This window comes from Xenopus tropicalis, chromosome 7, assembly GCF_000004195.4.
Source record: "Xenopus tropicalis strain Nigerian chromosome 7, UCB_Xtro_10.0, whole genome shotgun sequence".
Taxonomy (NCBI): Eukaryota; Metazoa; Chordata; class Amphibia; order Anura; family Pipidae; genus Xenopus; species Xenopus tropicalis.
The window spans coordinates 110,383,840-110,401,675 of record NC_030683.2 but is presented as its reverse complement, the minus strand read 5'-3'; the positions used below and the strand labels follow the sequence as shown (position 1 = coordinate 110,401,675).

Sequence of the window (17,836 nt, the reverse complement as noted above, 5' to 3'; positions counted from 1 at the left end):
TGTGTGTGTGTGACTGCTTGCACTGTCTCTGTGTGTGTGACTGCTTGCACTGTCTCTGTGTGTGTGTGACTGCTTGCACTGTCTCTGTGTGTGTGTGACTGCTTGCACTGTCTCTGTGTGTGTGTTACTGCTTGCACTGTCTCTGTGTGTGTGTGACTGCTTGCACTGTCTGTGTGTGTGTGACTGCTTGCACTGTCTCTGTGTGTGTGTGACTTCTTGCACTGTCTCTGTGTGTGTGTGGCTTCTTGCACTGTCTCTGTGTGTGTGTGTGGCTGCTTGCACTGTCTCTGTTTGTGTGTGTGTGGCTGCTTGCACTGTCTCTGTTTGTGTGGCTGCTTGCACTGTCTCTGTTTGTGTGTGTGTGGCTGCTTGCACTGTCTCTGTTTGTGTGGCTGCTTGCACTGTCTCTGTGTGTGTGTGACTGCTTGCACTGTCTCTGTGTGTGTGTGTTGCTGCTTGCACTGTCTCTGTGTGTGTGTGACTGCTTGCACTGGCACTTTGTGTGTGACTGCTTGCACTGGCACTTTGTGTGTGACTGCTTGCACTGGCACTTTGTGTGTGTTGCTGCTTACACTGTTTGTGTGTGTGTGTGTGGCTGCTTGCACTGTCTCTGTGTGTGTGTGACTGCTTGCACTGTCGCTTTGTGCGTGGCTGCTTGCTCTGTCACTTTGTGCGTGACTGCTTGCACTGTCACTTTGTGCGTGGCTGCTTGCACTGTCTCTGTGTGTGTGTGACTGCTTGCACTGTCTCTGTGTGTGACTGCTTGCACTGTCTCTGTGTGTGTGTGGCTGCTTGCACTGTCTCTGTGTGTGACTGCTTGCACTGTCTCTGTGTGTGTGACTGCTTGCACTGTCTCTGTGTGTGTGTGTGTGACTGCTTGCACTGTCTCTGTGTGTGACTGCTTGCACTGTCTCTGTGTGTGTGTGGCTTCTTGCACTGTCTCTGTGTGTGTGTGTGTGACTGCTTGCACTGTCTCTGTGTGTGTGTGTGACTGCTTGCATTGTCTCCGTGTGTGTGTGGCTGCTTGCACTGTCTCTGTTTGTGTGTGGCTGCTTGCACTGTCTCTGTTTGTGTGTGTGTGGCTGCTTGCACTGTCTGTGTGTGTGACTGCTTGCACTGTCTGTGTGTGTGTGTGGCTGCTTGCACTGTCTCTGTGTGTTTGTGTGTTGCTGCTTGCACTGTCTCTGTGTGTGTGTGACTGCTTGCACTGTCACTTTGTGTGTGACTGCTTGCACTGGCACTTTGTGTGTGTTGCTGCTTACACTGTTTGTGTGTGTGTTTGTGGCTGCTTGCACTGTCTCTCTGTGTGTGTGACTGCTTGCACTGTCGCTCTGTGTGGGTGGCTGCTTGCACTGTCAGTTTGTGTGTGACTGCACTGTCTCTGTGTGTGTGGCTTCTTGCACTGTCACTGTTTGTGTGTGGCTGCTTGCACTGTTGCTGTGTGTATGTGTGTGTCTGCTTGCACTGTAGCTGTTTGTGTGTGTCTGCTTGCACTGTCACTGTTTGTGTGTGTCTGCTTGCACTGTCGCTGTTGCTGTTTGTGTCTGTGTGGCTGCTTGCACTGTCGCTCTGTGTGTGTGGCTGCTTGCACTGTCTTTGTGTGTGTAGCTGCTTGCACTGTCGCTTTGTGTGTGTGACTGCTTGCACTGTCTCTGGGTGTGACTGCTTGCACTGTCGCTCTGTGTGTGTTGCTGCTTGCACTGTCGCTTTGTGTGTGTTGCTTGCACTGTTGCTCTGTGTGTTGCTGCTTGCAATGTTGCTCTGTATGTGGCAGCTTGCCCTGTCTCTGTGTGTGTGTGTTGCTGCTTGCACTGTCTCTGTTAATTTATGTCACTTGCTCTGTGTTGCTTGCCCTGTCGCCATGTGGTGCTGCTTTGAATAACCTTGCCAGTCCTATGCCATTCCAATTCTGCTGCTTTCTGTTTCCCAAGCTGTTCAGGTGTGCCAGTGGCACTCTGCACTTTGCATTGTGGCATGCCAGGCAATTCCCCTCTAGTGCGTAGGCAGCAGGACAGCAGCAACTCAATCTGTTTGTCTGTTTTGCTATTTGTCGTTGCTGTGGTTGTGGGGAGGAGATGCATTAGAACTGGCAAAAAGCCAATTTGATCATTTGGGCTATGGTCACCTTAATTAATGCTGCCAATCAGATTACATGAACAAACAAAGCTAAAGGCCAAGTAAATCTCAGAGGTGAAATGTGAATTATCAACCGTTCCCAAAGTCAGCAGGCCAGTTTAGTGGCGCATTAAAGGTGATTTTGGAAATGGATAAATAGTCGTCATAGAACTGCTGTGTCTTTTTTTTTTTTGCCCCAGTGCATTAAAAGTAACAGTGCACATGACATTGCAGCGTTATCTCCCCTTTAAAGCACTACAATATGAGAGTGGTAACAGCTGCAAAACTCCAGAGACACAAAGTTTGTTATGCACAGAGGTGGCCATTTGTTCTCTGTTTAGTAATGTCACATTATAATATGGCAACATTTCCACTTATTTCTATAGTAACATACAGTAGCGCTGTCAGTGTGAACTCCCTGTCGCCTTAAAAAGGTCATATTCTGTTTTCTTACTGCCCTCTTCGAAATACCAAAATGTTTCCGTTTCTCAGTCTCCAGGCTGCAGTGTATGCATCTCTGACATTTCTTAGAGTGGCTCTGCCTGGCAGTACAGTATATAAGAGGTCAAGAGATTGTTCTGCATTCAATTTCTTTCCCAATAGTTTTTATTCTGTTTGCTGTTTTGTGTTACTCCCTTTGCAGCAGCTCCTTTTCTCTTTAGTAGAAATTTAAATAAATCTGTTTCACATTTGTTTTTGCTGCTGGTGCTTCTTTTAGGAGAAAACTGCACAAGCCCAGGGTAGCTGTGGACCCTCTTCCTTCTCTCGTCAGGATCTTGAGGCCATTGCATGTGCAGTAGAGTGAAAGAGCCCTCCTTTTTATTTATTTATTTTTTAAAGATACTTAGTAGCAGCTACTTGTCATGGCTACTAAATGCCAGAAAATACCCTCCCATAGACAAAACCGAGAATTGCCTCTGCTAAACCACACGTGGAGGGAATTTATTAGTAAATGATCAGCAATGTCTGTTTTAGTAGTCTTGACAAGTAGCTGCTACTAGTAGCTTCGTGTATATTCACCCTCACAGGAGCACCAGCGCGGGGTATAAGGTAAGCGATTACAATCACTGGGGGGGGGGTGTCTGACATTTTGACATTTAGTTATTGGGCCTCTGAAGGGCTGCTTGGGATTCTTTGTACTTGAAATGTCTATGTTGAATCTCAGTCTGGCCTTAGTAACCCAGATTAACATGCTGCTCCCCGCAGGTGACTGACAGCTGGTGAATGATGCAGGCTGCAGAGGAAGCATGTGCGCAGCTGGAAGATGAGTTGCTCTGTAAGTAGAAGTGCATGTTTATATGACAGGGATGTACTTTTGTTTATGCAGGGGTGCATATGCAACTTCCCAGGGGGCGCTCTCGCTCCACAGTATATAAACATGAAGACATCAGGTCAGGTTTATTCTCCATCCCTCATTAGGGACAAAAATGAGTTATTATATTTTCTTCTGTATACCAAGGCTGGAATTTTAGGCTCATGGCCAGGGGTGGGAGGCGGCTCTATTTATTTGACAGATGACACAAGTTGTGTTCCATCCGGTACTTTAAAACAGGCAGAGAAGTGCTTTAGAGGGCACCTATCGGTGGAAAACTCTTTACCCCACTGGAAGTCTGGGCTAATACTAACTACACAAACAATATCATTTTGTGCAAAAAATGCTCCCAATGGGCACTATGCCACCAGCAACAAGAGTGCGGCGGCCATGTTGTGACACTAATATGTAAATGATACTTAGTGCCCCAGTTTGCTTATTATGCACATTTATTTGAGAAAGACCCAGCACTCCAGGGCCAGCAGCTGGTTGGACACCCTTTAGGATTAATAGCTCTGTTCTGATGATAGATCAACGCATGGGCCAGCTAGCCAGATTGCTTGTGTGAGCTGCGCATTGGTGTTGCAGATCCAGACTGATACCAACATGAAACTTTACATTACTGTTTTTTGATATTCAGAAAAAACAATAAAATAGCTTTAAAACTAATACAGTTCGTACTTGTGGTTATGTTCTTTGTAAAGTTCAATAGGGACACCTGCCATGCTATGTGCCTTCAGAGATGATGGTAGGAAGATTAAAGGAAATGGAAAGTGTGGCAAGGAGTTCCCCAGGAGTCAAAAATAAAATTAATAATCTTGTGTGAATGTTTGATTTATTGTCATATTGGCAATGCTGTACTGCTAAATGGGACCTGAGGATCAGTAGCTCCCCCTCAGGGCTGCCGGGCCTGCTGCACAGTTGAATATGCTGAATACGTCTCCAGTAATACACCACTCTGCTCTCTATCACCTTTGGATTTCGGTACTGTGCTGGCAGCTAGAGACAAACAGTGCAAACATCCATGTAAGCCCTCTGAAGTGTTACTGATATAGGTGCCTGCAGTATAGTTTTGCACTGATGGCCTGTGGTAAGATGACTGCGCAGCACTGCACTTTGACTATGGGGTTATCCAGTATGCACACAGGTTTTATTTTTCATATCTCTCCTTCTGTGTTATATTACCTTAACAAAAACCAGAATGGGGTTTGACATAGCACTCTGTGGGGTATAGTTTTACATCACTGTAAATGCAGCCCCACTGCCCAACAAGGAAAACTTCTGATTACAACCTAAGACAGTGTAGTAGACAAACCATGTAGCAGATGCCATTGGTTTAATGAGTTCAGAGTATTAATGCTTTGCTTTTTTTTTTCTGTGTCTCACAGTTTGTGAGGATTGCCGCTTATACTTCCGTGATTCCTGCCCAACACATGGAGCCCCAACATTTATCCTTGACACCCCTGTTCCAGAAAATGTACCTTCCCGTGCACTGCTTTCATTGCCCGAAGGGCTGGTTGTTAAAGAAAGACCTCAGGGGGGTTTCGGGGTTTGGTGCACTATTCCGGTTATTCCCCGTGGATGCATTTTCGGCCCATATGAAGGGGATGTCATTATGGATCGGAGCGACTGTACTGTGTATTCTTGGGCGGTAAGAACAATCTACTTTCTTTTAAAAGGAGTGCAAAAAATATGCAGTTGTGGGATTTATTATCCAGAAAGACTTTCACACAGTTGCCCACAGTTCTTCTTCTTGCCTGATCCTCAATTCCGCTACAAAATAAGGGCAATGCATTGAATCTGATGTAACTTATCTGCCATGAATCCATGGGGAGGAAAACTAGTCTCATGTTTTTAGTAAATATGTTGTAAATTTTAGGCATGTTGCACTAATTTGAGATTCCACCCATTATGAATAATAGATTCCATACCTGTGCTGACATGTTTAAGTACACTGGGGGTTATCGCTAAACACTGGGCAAATTTGCAAATGGGCAGTTACCCATGGCAACCATTCAGATGTTGCTTTCACTGTTCTACCTGCAGCTTGCTGGAAAAAAACGAATTGCTGATTAATTGCTACTGCCTAGGTGCAAATTTTCCTAGTGTTTATAAATGAGCTTCATTGTGTAATGTGAAATGAATTAGTGTTTCAAGAGGATACACGAGATTTATTTTAAAGGACAAATCACAGGGGTGCCATTTTTTTAGTTGTGATTATGGGTACTGTAATGTAGACTACTAGTAGGGAGATGTTGGCATGTACTATGTTTCAGTAAACAGGAGCACTGATTATAATCACTGGGAGGTGCCTAACGAATTGTCATTTCCAAGTGATTAACCCTATCTTTCTATTTTTAAAAATGCATTTGTGACTCCATACATCCCCCAAAATATCATACTTTTCTCCCTGCACTCTGTTTCAAGTGGATTCTGTATCACAAGAAGCTAAGGTACATTTAAAACATAACAAAGATGAAAACAGTTGGTGATTTATGATAAGTTAATGCCTGACCAGTCGAGATGCATTGAATATGCTTTTCTTAACGCTTTAGAGCTGTGGCACATGGAGAGATGAGTCGTCCACGGCAAATCTCCCTTGTCGCGGGCAACTAGTCTCCCCGAAATACGCGGTGCTGCGATTTTCCGAAGTCGCAGAACTTTCCTCTCAAGGCAACTTCCGCAACTTCGGCACCGCGTATGCCATCCGATTTATCGAGCGGCGACTAATCTCCCCATGTGCCACAGCCCTTAGGGAGCGTTTGCAAAGCAGGGGAGAGTTTAATAGCTTGAGACAGAAAGTTCCAGAGGCAGACAGAAGCCCGAGATAAGTCTTGCAGTTTGGAATGGGTTGAAGTGAGGAGAAGAGAGGCGGAAGTCAGAAGTAGATAACTTTAGTTATACATTTTCAGTGGTTAGTATATTGGAAACTTCCTTAGAATTACATTTTCTTTAACAATGCAAAGTATTGCTGTAGGGACAGTTTCTGTCTAAGTTAAACAGATCCAAACATCAGAGAATTTTCCTTTTAATTTTGTATGCACTTCCATTTAGTGCTCTTTTTCATCAAACTTTCTTCTTTCAAGCTTTTGTCAATTAATCCTTTTGAGAGCATAGATTTCAGGAGTGGTGTTAACAGTGGGCGGCAGAGTGGGAATTAATCCACTGTGATCTGAGTTCTCTGTTGTTAAAGATAGCTAGAGTCTCGGCCAAAAAGCATTATGCAGGTGCTGCTTTGTGGCAGAAAGGAAGTAGACTTAACTGTTCAATTATACTTTCCTATGCAAGCACAAATGTGAGTGGAACATTTTCAAAATTTAAGGTAATTGTTTTCCTCAACTAAATATCATTTTTAGAAAACTCTAGAAAATGTAACCTCATTTTTTTTTCTTGCATGGAGTATTTCCTGAAAGTTCTGTGATTCTGTCTACTTCCTTCATGGCCAGTGGTATCTGCCCTTTTAGATTTATGGAACTTGTCATCGACTTGTCTCTCTCAGGGAGACTAGAGGTGAGCAAAATGCCAATCTTCATAGGCAGAACAAACAGTCCAATAGCTCTTAACAATGTAATGCAACAAACCCCAGATTTGTAAGGCAACCTAAAATTGCACGGTTTAAACCTGAATGGAAAATAAATGGGACTGTAAGACCAGTGGTGGATCCTCATTATGCCTGTCTGGGTGCACTTCTGGGGCCCAGCATCAGTGAAGAGGAGGCAGGGCTTGGGCTGGTTATGGCAAAACCAACTGCGTCAGGGGGAGACTTGAATCTGCCCCGGTGTAAGCCTCTTACAGGTATGTATAGCGCTGTGGAATATGTTGGCGCTTTATATTTAAATGTAATACTACTAATAATAACACAAGGGAAATAAAGGTCAGGTACAAAGAAAATGTGTGTTTGAACAGCCTGTTTATTATTGGGGAGATGCTTATTTTGTTTAGTTCATATTCCTTCTGTGTTTAATTGTCGTTTTATATGTTACTGGTAGGCAATATGTTGCTTGCTTGGCAATCAAATCTTCATAGAACCCATAAAGACATGACTGTCTATTTACAATCACTAAAAGTACCCTAATATTCCAACACAATCTTATATACCGGTAAATGTTTTCAGATATTATATATTCTATTTCTGCAGTGCCACCCTCTGTGGCATTTGCTCCACGCTGCATGTATATTGGCCGTGCTTGGTGGATGAGCCAGAAAAATTTTTGGCAGCTTTTGTCTGGCTGTGTGCCTTATCCCTTTTATTATATTCCATCATTGCTTTTAATTTAGACCTGTCACTGAGAAGCATCTTATTATACAAAAGGCTAGTGCTAGTGAAGAAAGCAACTGAATTGTGTATATGCTTGTTCCAGGTGAGAGAAAACGGATCTTATTTCTATATTGATGCCAGCGATGACTCTAAATCCAGTTGGATGAGGTAGGTTGTTTCACTGGACCCTGAGCTATTATGTATCCGTTCATATTGCTGCTTTTCCTGCATATAAGAAAAATAAAGTTGTGCACCCTTTTTTAACTTTTTTTTTTTTAACTGTTTTTCTATGTAAGTGGGTTCTAATATGAAAGGGTGATTTAAAGCTATTATGAAAGGGGGTTTGCTGCTGTCCTTTAGGAAAAACCCTTTAGGGCATTTCTGAAGATTTCCCAACGCCCTGTAAGTGCAGCAAGATCTTACTTTGTACATAATGCACAGCAGAGAATTGAGGGCAATGGAGCACTGTACTTTACACCTTCCATAGGCAGCCAAGTACAGGGTTTTAGATGGGCACCTGTGGGCCATGTACTTGACTGAATGTTCCCTAAGGCTTGTCACTGCTCTCTCATGAGATAAGGAGACCCCCTTTCATGCCTAACTAGAATGCCTACATAATACTTAATACTTGGTCAGTGCTAAATTAGAAGTGGTCTTGTATGCAATCACTTCTGTCACTCACGTCACAAATAAAGACTTGGCTTGCAAGCAACATCAACGTCTCTGTATTTGAGGGGTCCGGTGGCCGTTTTGGTGCCTTTGAAAGAAAAACTCAGCCCAGCAGCAACAAAGGGAAATGAATGGGGTTTTGTGACCCATCAACAGCCAGCAAAACTAGGTAAGCTTATTACCTTCCTGTATGTTTCACCCACCTCAGACCTTTTCCTCCTGCCTGCTGTCTCTGAGCTAATTCATTCAATTTATGCCAACCTTGATGTTGCTTTGTTATTTATTTTTCTGTTTGCCTGTGTTCTAACACTTTTGTGTGAATGAGTGAAAGAGAATCTTGGATCTCTCGGGGAAACTGTGTCCTGTTAGATGGCTTTTCCAGTCTTGACACACTGTTTTTGCAAGGTCTTAGATCAGAGAGTAATATATGAGAAATATCATTCACGGGTCACTTGATTGTGGATTCCTTGTCATTTGCTGCTCCCTGGCAAGCTTCTGTGTCTGTCATGCTGATTTTTGGCACAAGGTGATTGTAACAGTTCAGGGAGTGAGTATTCTATCTTTTAGCAAGACTAATCACATATAACTACTATAAGTGACTGCATGTTCTATACCGTAATCTTAATGCTGGTAGCGTGTTTCCAAAATTGAAGCTTGTAAGATTTGGAAAACTGCTAGAACAAGTCAGCGGTTCTACATAGATGGGTTTTAACAATGTCTACCACTTTCTATAGGAGTTGATATAGGGATGGACCATTAGGCTAATACCCCACAGAGAGATTATTTACCCGCGATAAATCTCTGCTATCGCAGGCCACTTATCTCCCCAAAATGTCTCCCCATCAGTAATAATGTGAACCGCTGGTGGGAAGGCATACGCATCACTAAGTATCACGGGGGCTAATCTACCTAGTGGGACATTAGCCTAAGTGCAATGTTCAGACACAGGTTGCATGATTTTTTCTGCAGTATTTTATTCCTACAATTTGGAGAAAGAAAAGTTAACTAAGTAAGCTTTATCAGAGAGGTCTATGTATATGCAGCCAGAAGCAATTACAGTAATGCTGCACTGAGTCCTCTGTCAAAAGAAGCACAGGATTTATTTTCTCTTTTTTTGTAAACATGATATTCCAGTGACTGAATTCCTCTCTTAGAAACAACCTTAATTCCTGTGGCCAGAGTCTGCGCAGTTCTCTTCTCTCTCCCACAGGAATATTAAGTACTCCCTCCCCCCTCCCTTAGGAATGTGTGATCTAAGCTATAACTGCTAGACTGCAGGACAGGAAGCTATTTAAAATGGCAGCTGCTATCTTAAGCAAACGGAGAAAGCTTCTAAAGCTGTTTACTCAGGTATGGTAATGGTTTGTACAGAATAAATATAGTGTTCTAGGTGGCACAAATGTGGCAAATCTTTTGGCAGTAAGATGCCAAAATGACTTACCTTCTCCTTTAATGTGGTGAATTGTTTGTTGCTCTTATGCATATCACTCTGGGAAGCCCATTGTTTAGAAAGTGATTTGAATTTATACAAGTAATCTCATCTATTATTGTCTATGCCAGGCTCACCTAACTACCTCACTGGCACTGAAAGAGGAGAGGAGGAGAAGATGAGGGTATACTGTTGTTCAAAATAGATGATGTTTAGAGACTTTATAAAGGTATTTAATGAGTTCCTCACACTTTGTACCCTTATTTGTCTTCTCTTGCATACAGCCCTTCTCATTCCTCCAAATTCATTAGATTAACATTTTGGTTATTCTTGAATTTATCTTCGTAATAATGGTGCTTGGGGTACCTAGATAAAATAGTCTCTACCCCACACAAACCTAGTGTACTGTAATTATTTAAGTGGTTCCAAATGATATCCAGTTGACCCAGACCTTTCAGTATATCTGATATAGGTAAATTCTTTTCCATTGCAGTATGGCCCATGACCAGTGAACTGGCCACCATAACAGCACAGAAGCCTAGTTCACAGAATAGGTCATATAAATGATGCTATTAGGATTGCAAGACAAACACCACATATTGTATTAGTTCCAGGACTCAGAAAAGGTTAAAAGAGTTAGTGGTGTTATCAAAATAAGCTGCACAAACAGAGTGAAATTTCTAAACTCACGGCGTACAAACACAAGGGCTTATTTACGTCTGCAAGTGCAGTTTCAAGCGCAATTGCCATGTTTTTTTATTCACAGTTGTTCCTAGGATTTCAGCGTCCTTGTGGTCAGAAATGGGTGATTTTCTTGATGCAGTTGTGCTGTGCCTACTGTAATTTACCAAAAAGGACGCAAATCAGGAGCAATAGCTTGGCATCATTTCTGGTGTTCGGAGAGCGAGTGATGTGTGTGTTGTAAACTTTTGGAGCAACAGAACTGTGGAGATTGATATTTTGTGCGTGCATGGCAGCTCGACGAGGCAACCGATATTGCAAAAGGCTGCAGATATCGGTCGATTCGTCGATCAGCCAGGTTAAAAGATTTTGATCAGGCGCAATTGAAAGCGCCCAAGTAAAATCTACGTTCACAGCTGAATCAGCAGCAGGAGGTAGAATTTCTATTGTTTCTACCTCCATATCTGACGATTCAGCCCTGAACCTCTGTGGAGGGTGGGAACGATTTTTTCATGCAACCAATGGTCGCACGAAAGATCTAAATTGCTATGTGTATGGCCACCTTTAGGTTACCAAACACACCCTCCAGTCTAGCAGCCAATGAAAAGATGGCAATGCAGGTTGTGCAATCTGCTGAAGGCGCCCCTCCTTTTTTTTTTTTTTTTTACTCCTAACCTCCTCTCCTGAGCTGAGTTTAACCATCACAGTGTTCAAGCCAAACAGAACTTTCTGTCAGAAGTTCTGCCTGTGTAAGCCTGCATTCTTCTTTGCATGAACTTTACAGCACACATGCTGTTTGCAGATGTAAATGTCAAGATGCGTGAGAGGGATAAATGACACCAGGTGAAAGCTGCTATTTGTTTAATGAAAATGTGATGGTGCTGGCAAGCAGAGGGGATATTTGCAATGCAAATGGTGTGGTTAGGGTGGGGGAGATGAGCCCAACTTATATACATGGTACGAAAATGTAGAAAATATAGGCTTTACATTTTTAATTCTTACAGTAAAAATCTTATACTAAGAACTAGTATAAAAACTAAAGGGTTCAAGAACCTTTCTCCATCAGCAGCTGGGTATGTCAGTTGGGTGACATTGATCAAACCACTATTATTCAGACCTAAGAAGTCTGAGCGTGATGCTCCTTACGTATTTTTAGGAGATTAATTTAAATCAATTAGCGCTATTGTTAGTTGCCATGTCAGTGCCCATAAAATACCATCAAATAGGGAGCATCTTGAGGATTTGTTTTGGTCATAGGATATAAATTGCTTCTGTCTTCTTTTAGGTCAGGTTACTATGGACGTCTTTCATCTGTTGATGTTGCTGACCTCATGGGTGTTTTACCCAATCCTGACAATGCTGATCATTTACTGATAACTGTCTCTATGTGTGCTTTAGCAAAGGCAATTCTCAGTATTGTCTATGGCAGGGTATTTTCTGGAGTTTAGTATCCTTGATAAAGTTATTGCTACTAGTAGCTCGGAAGGGGTTTGCATGCAATCACTTGTCACACTCATCACAAATGAAGACTAGTCTTAAAAAAATCAGCATCTGAGGGATCGGATAAAAACACCCTGACAATATATATGCCTATATAGAGAATATGGCTGTGGGTAAGTACAGGGCTCCATTGCTCCTTGTGCTGATTGACACACCCTGGCTTACCTGACTGAATGACCTGCAAACTAGGAGACTTCCACATGTAGTTGCAGGTAGTGCGGTATCCACGAGCCCCGCACTTTGCACCCTGCCAATCATAAATAAGGGCATTTCTAAGCAATAAAAAAAGCCTAAATCTTTTAAAAATACCAATATAATCAGGTATCTTTCCCTTTTTTTGAAACTGCATTGGATTGAGGAAACTGGCTGCAGCTGGTGACTCTTCATGTTCCCATAAAAATGTTCTTGTAAGCAGCAATGAAGCAGATAGTTTCAGAGATAGAGAGAAGCTGGGAAAACCTAATATATCCGTTATACTATAATTTATTGAATATTTATGGGGACACTTGGTAAAAGCAAAGTTCACCTATAAATAAGCCAGCATTTCCTTTTAACAATCATGTTAGAATAGGATACTGTAGTAGTAAACCCAAGGGTCCATCTGTTCTGCTTACATTTGCTTTATAAAGAACACATTATTCCTTTTGCTGCAGAGCTGTTTCCCTTATTATTGTGCCTGTAGGAGAGTCCATGTTTTCTATCTCTGATTGTCAAGTGTTTTTTCTCCCCTAAAGGTACGTGGCATGTGCATCGACAGAGGAAGAGCACAACCTGACCGTGTTTCAGTATCGCGGGAAAATTTATTACCGTGCCAGTCAAGTAATCCCCACGGGTACTGAACTGCTCGTTTGGATTGGAGAGGAATATGCTCGGACGCTAGGACTCAAACTGGGTAAATGAAATTGCACTTTAGTGTCCTTGTTGCCATGGAGAAGTTTTGTGTTTAATACAGTGAACATGGGCTTCTCCCAGGAATCTGGTATTTACGTGTTTTTATAGGGCCATTATACCTTTTATATTTTTTCTTTGTATATGACTAATAGAAATATTTCCCTTACTGCTAAGAAGCTATTACTGACTGACTCAGCTTGCAGTTTTAGTATTGCACAAACTGCATGTCTCTCAGCCTGGCTGGAACAAACTTTTTGCCACTGCCCAAACCCTCCTATTGTAATATGATTCTTTTTCAAGCCACTGGCCATGGTTGTGGCCTATGTTACGAGGATGGTTGGTCTTGTGTCATTGGTGCTCATGAAGCTGGACAAAGCAGTAGGAAATATTTTGGTAACTAAAAGGTAACATGAGCATTTCCTTAACTGCGTGTTTGTATTTTGGTTTTCAGGTGAACACTTTAAATATGAGTTTGGAGAAAAAGAACTTCTTATGAAGCTGTTCCAGGACTTGCAGCTAAAACCAGTAGACTCCATATCAAATCATGTGTCATCTCAAAGTCAGTACATGTGCAATGATATGGTCACACCTGTGATGCAGGCACACAGGACAAGTTACCCACTGAACAATATTGGACATACATCCTCTGTCTTCCCACTGCTGGAGGGAACCCAGAATCTTGTGAGCCTCGGTCGAGCACAGAGCCGCTACTGGACCTTTTTCGGGTTTCAGGGGGATGCCTATGGTCGCATTATCGATAAGACAAAGATAATTTGCAAACTATGTGGTGTGCGACTCTCCTACAGTGGTAATACTACCAATCTGAGGCAGCACTTAATATACAAGCACCGGCGGCAGTACAATGATTTAGTCGGCACACAAGGAGCTGTTGTGGATCCACATAAAAGTATAGAATCAGTTTCTCCTTGTGAGTTGGCTTCCAGAGCAATTGTAGCTCCAACAGTGGGGAGAACAACAAGAGCAGTGGCAGATTTTATTGTCCGTGACCTTATGCCTCTTGAAATCATTGAGGGGGAAGGTTTTATTCAAATGCTGGCGATACTGGACCCCAATTACAAACTGCCAGCAATTTCTTTCTTGGCTCATACCATTTTACAGGAAATGTACATTCAAGTAAAGGTCAAAGTGGTCGAACTGGTGAAAAATCTGCAAGAATGTTCCATCAGCCTGGATTTTTGGAAACACAGTGGAGCTCTGTCCTACCTCACCCTCACCATTCATTACGTTGATGAAGGATTTGAATCCCGGAACATAATGCTGTCAAGTAGGGCTGTTGCAGAAGACCTTTCAGAAGGCAATTTGACATCGGTCCTGCTGGATGCAGCTGAAGAGTGGGGGATTCGTGATAACACTTTCTATGCAGTGGGCCTCAACAGTTCTTCTGTTAAGGTAGCAACCTCAAATGTGGGCTGGAGACCTCTGCCATGCGTTGGGCAGGTTTTAAGAGGTTGCATCGAGACTGTTCTTCAGCATCACACCATACAAAGCACTCTGGATCGATTTAGGAAACTTACAGCATTTGTTTGTTCCTCTCCGACTCAAATTGAGGAGATGTCGACACATGGTCCTGTGTTAAAGGTGCACTTAAAAATGTTCCTGCGAGATGGAACTAAGTGGTACAGTATATACACATTGTTGCAGAGCATAGTGGACCATTCCAATTATTTTAAAAACCTAACTGAAACAATACGCGAAAGTGACATTGTTCTACAACAAGATGATTGGTCAGTCCTTCAGGATGTAGTAGACATCCTCAAACCCTTAGCAATAGCTACCTCAACATTTACCAAAGATCAGTTTGCTGGATTATCACTGGTGAAGCCTGTGATTACCAGCTTATTATACAAACATTTAGCGCCTAATGAGTGGGACTCTGATTTTTGTAAGACTATTAAAAAGGCCATACATGAGGATTTGAGCTTTAAGTATGCAGATCATGATGTCAATCAGGTTCTTAACTTGGCATGTGCCTTGGATCCTCGTTTTCGTGGCCTTGATTTCCTCAGCCAGCCAGACCGAGTGGAAACACTTCATTTACTGAAGCTTGAGGCGTCCAATTTAGCAAAGTTGCAGACCCCTGAACATACCTGTGTTACTCCTGAGCCCTTAAATGCAAAACCACCTATTAAAAAAGTCAAGCAAGACTCTGGCATTGAATTCCTTTTGGGAGACTTGTGCAGTGTACGGAACTCCTCAGTGAGCACAGTCAACCAACAGGCAGAACAAGAGATTAGCAGCTTTCAGACAAGTGAAGCTTCTTCCTTATGCCAGGATCCACTGCAGTGGTGGAAAATGCATCATACCCAGTATCCCCTTTTGGCTCGGGCAGCCCGGAAACTGTTGGCCATTCCGGCAACCTCAGTGCCCACAAACTGGCTATTTACTGATGCTGGTTTGGCAGTTTATAGAAAGCGTTCTGCCCTGACTGCAGAAAATGTAGACTTGCTAGTCTTTCTCAATGGAAACAGGTTAATGCTTTGAATCTTTGCTGGGTGGCTCCTTCACGTTTGTGCCTCTCCCTCTTACATCCAAGCCACCCATTGCCAGTGGACCATTTAATCTTCTCCAGGTCAGATCTAGTGCTTCCCCATATACTATTTCCTAAAGCAGAAGGGGGGCAAGGAAATTTTCTGTCGTTCCCACCAGAACCTGTATTCTCTGTAGCCAGTATATTACTGGGCATCTCAAATAATACCCCCCATTTTTTTTTATTTCCTTGAAGCTTTCACTGAAGGATTCCTTGGGGAGAACTTTTGTGTTTAATACGTAGATTATGTAGGTACTCATCTGGCTTAATTATAATAATGGTCTCCTCTGTGGTGGAAATTAGTCTTAAAAGAATATATTTAACTAGAGGATATGTAGGTGTTACGCTACATTAGATATAAGTTTGTTTTTTTGTTTTTTAAACTATTTATTGGTCAAATGTAAAAGGAAAATGTCTATTATAATGGTTTGTTTAATCCTGCAATACAGTATTTCTGTGTAACACAGAACTGTCTTAACTATTGAATCATTATGTTAATGCAATAACGAGAAGCCGGGCTCTTATGTCACTCTTCATAAACGAGCAGTTTTTCTCAGCATGTTTTAATTGTTTCTATGAATGGTTTCCTACGCAATTAAGATAATGATATTGCTGTTAACCTTGGTGCTTTTCCTTTATCTGGGCTGTGGAATGCCCTACTATACCCTTATTTTCCTTGCAGCAGGGGTTCTGCCAGTGACACCGAATCACAAGCTAGAAACCATGCATTGAATGCCTCTGTCTGAAACCTAAGAATAAATATGGTTTATTTCATGTACTAAACTAACTGTGCAAGCCCTTAGGTTCAGCAGCACTAAACCAAAAATTATTTAGGCCTTTAAATATGTACATAACAGATTACCATCTTCGGTTTGTTGGGCCATCTTTAGGGGTTGTTAGAAGTGATTGTAGAAAGTAAGCTTATATAATAGCAGGACTAGACACCCATGGGCCTAGGGGCATAATTTGCAAGTGGACCTCCTTACCCCCCTCAACCCTTGTAAGTACCTTCAATCCTCTGCTGTATTGCCACCCTTACACCTCATGGGGGGGAGGTGGCAGGTCCAGATCCAGTCACACCCCTTGACCCCCAGTAGCTACACCAAAAATTAGAATGCAATAATTTCTATCAGAATTAAGTTCTAATCAACTTTATATCCTGACATTTATATTGTGTGTGTATATATACTGTATTTTGTGAGTGGAACCCTAAGCTCAGATAAGTGACAGTAGCACAGAGCATGTGCAGCGAATCAGCAGAAAAGAATATGGTAGGAAACTGGGGGCATCTTTGGAGCTACAGATTTTTGTTGTGCTGGCCTTGGGCTGGTACAGAACCACAAAACATTAGAGGGGTCATTTAGGACCACAAACACATTTGCTGTCTCACAAATTCCCCCACAATCAGTTGCAAGAAAAATCCTATTGTTTAAAGGTACCTGTGTCAAAGTGTGCTCCTTGCATTTCTGTATATTGTGTTACTCCTGTGTCATTACAGCCTCCCATTCTGAATCAATTACAGTTGCACATATAGATGTAGAAGAACCCTGAAACTATCACCACCTCCAACTGTGTCTAGTAGGGCGCCTGTGTCACTTTTATGCCAAATACGGAATGACTTCAACCAGACTTTGGCACAATTGTGTCCAGCTGAACTTTACTCACAGCTATTGCAGTCATAAATGACCCCTGTGATGTAGCATTTCTATCTTAATTTTGTTGGGGTAAGAAGCTCTCTGTAAGTGCTCAATATAACATGAGCAATACCTCAGTGATGTAACTAGAATTACTGGACACCTCAGAAAAGTAATTTGGGGCTGCTCTCTTTTGGGATTTTTCATTAGACTGCCTATCGGTGAGTGCCCCACTGGCCCCAAAACCATCCTGTCCCCCCAGCAATCCCTGGTAACATGGGCTGGGGGAGGGTCTGGATAGCATTAAGAACGAAACCCTCTGGAATTAGTTTTAATATTTAATCAGCATGAATTCTGTCTTTTGAAACTGTTATTTGCATTTTAAAGGGACACTGTACTGTTATTTATTTATGTATATGTAACCCAAACCATAACTATTTATTAAACTGTTCTGAATTTTTCCACTAGGTGGAGCATGCAATGAAACCAAACAGAAAAATACCTTCTGCTAAAATCATTTTGAAAATGGCATTGCTGCGAAGGCTCAGGCTATCAGTGCTCTCAGATATACAACAGTACCTCCGAGCTGATTTCCTCCATAGGTTTCTAGGCTAATGTCACACACCATTGAGCACTCTTGCAGCTCTCATTGACTTCAGTGGGAACCTTGTGGAAATGAAGGTGTTGTTCATACCTGCCATTTCCATTGAAGTCCGTGGGGGCTGCAAAAGGCAGTTGATAGGGTGCTTATTCTCCACTGGAAGAGAATCTGTCCTTTGTGACATTTGCGTCAAGGTCT

At 42.4% G+C, this 17,836-nt stretch overlaps 1 protein-coding gene across 4 annotated transcripts in view; it reads left to right on the top strand.

Annotated features, from left to right (window-relative positions):
- The window catches only part of LOC100486384 (zinc finger BED domain-containing protein 1), a 28,560-nt gene extending 11,024 nt beyond the window's left edge, over nt 1-17,536 (top strand). Inside the window, exons 2-6 of one of the 4 annotated variants that reach the window (XM_002938538.5) lie at nt 3,322-3,391; nt 4,816-5,078; nt 7,789-7,853; nt 12,699-12,856; nt 13,307-17,536. In XM_002938538.5, coding sequence (XP_002938584.1) covers nt 3,340-3,391; nt 4,816-5,078; nt 7,789-7,853; nt 12,699-12,856; nt 13,307-15,357 — 2,589 coding nt within the window. In that variant the 5' untranslated portion in view covers nt 3,322-3,339 and the 3' untranslated portion in view covers nt 15,358-17,536. The other 3 variants (XM_004912019.4, XM_031905696.1, XM_004912018.4) reach the window with 3 other exon arrangements.
- Nucleotides 17,537-17,836: the final 300 nt, after the last annotated feature.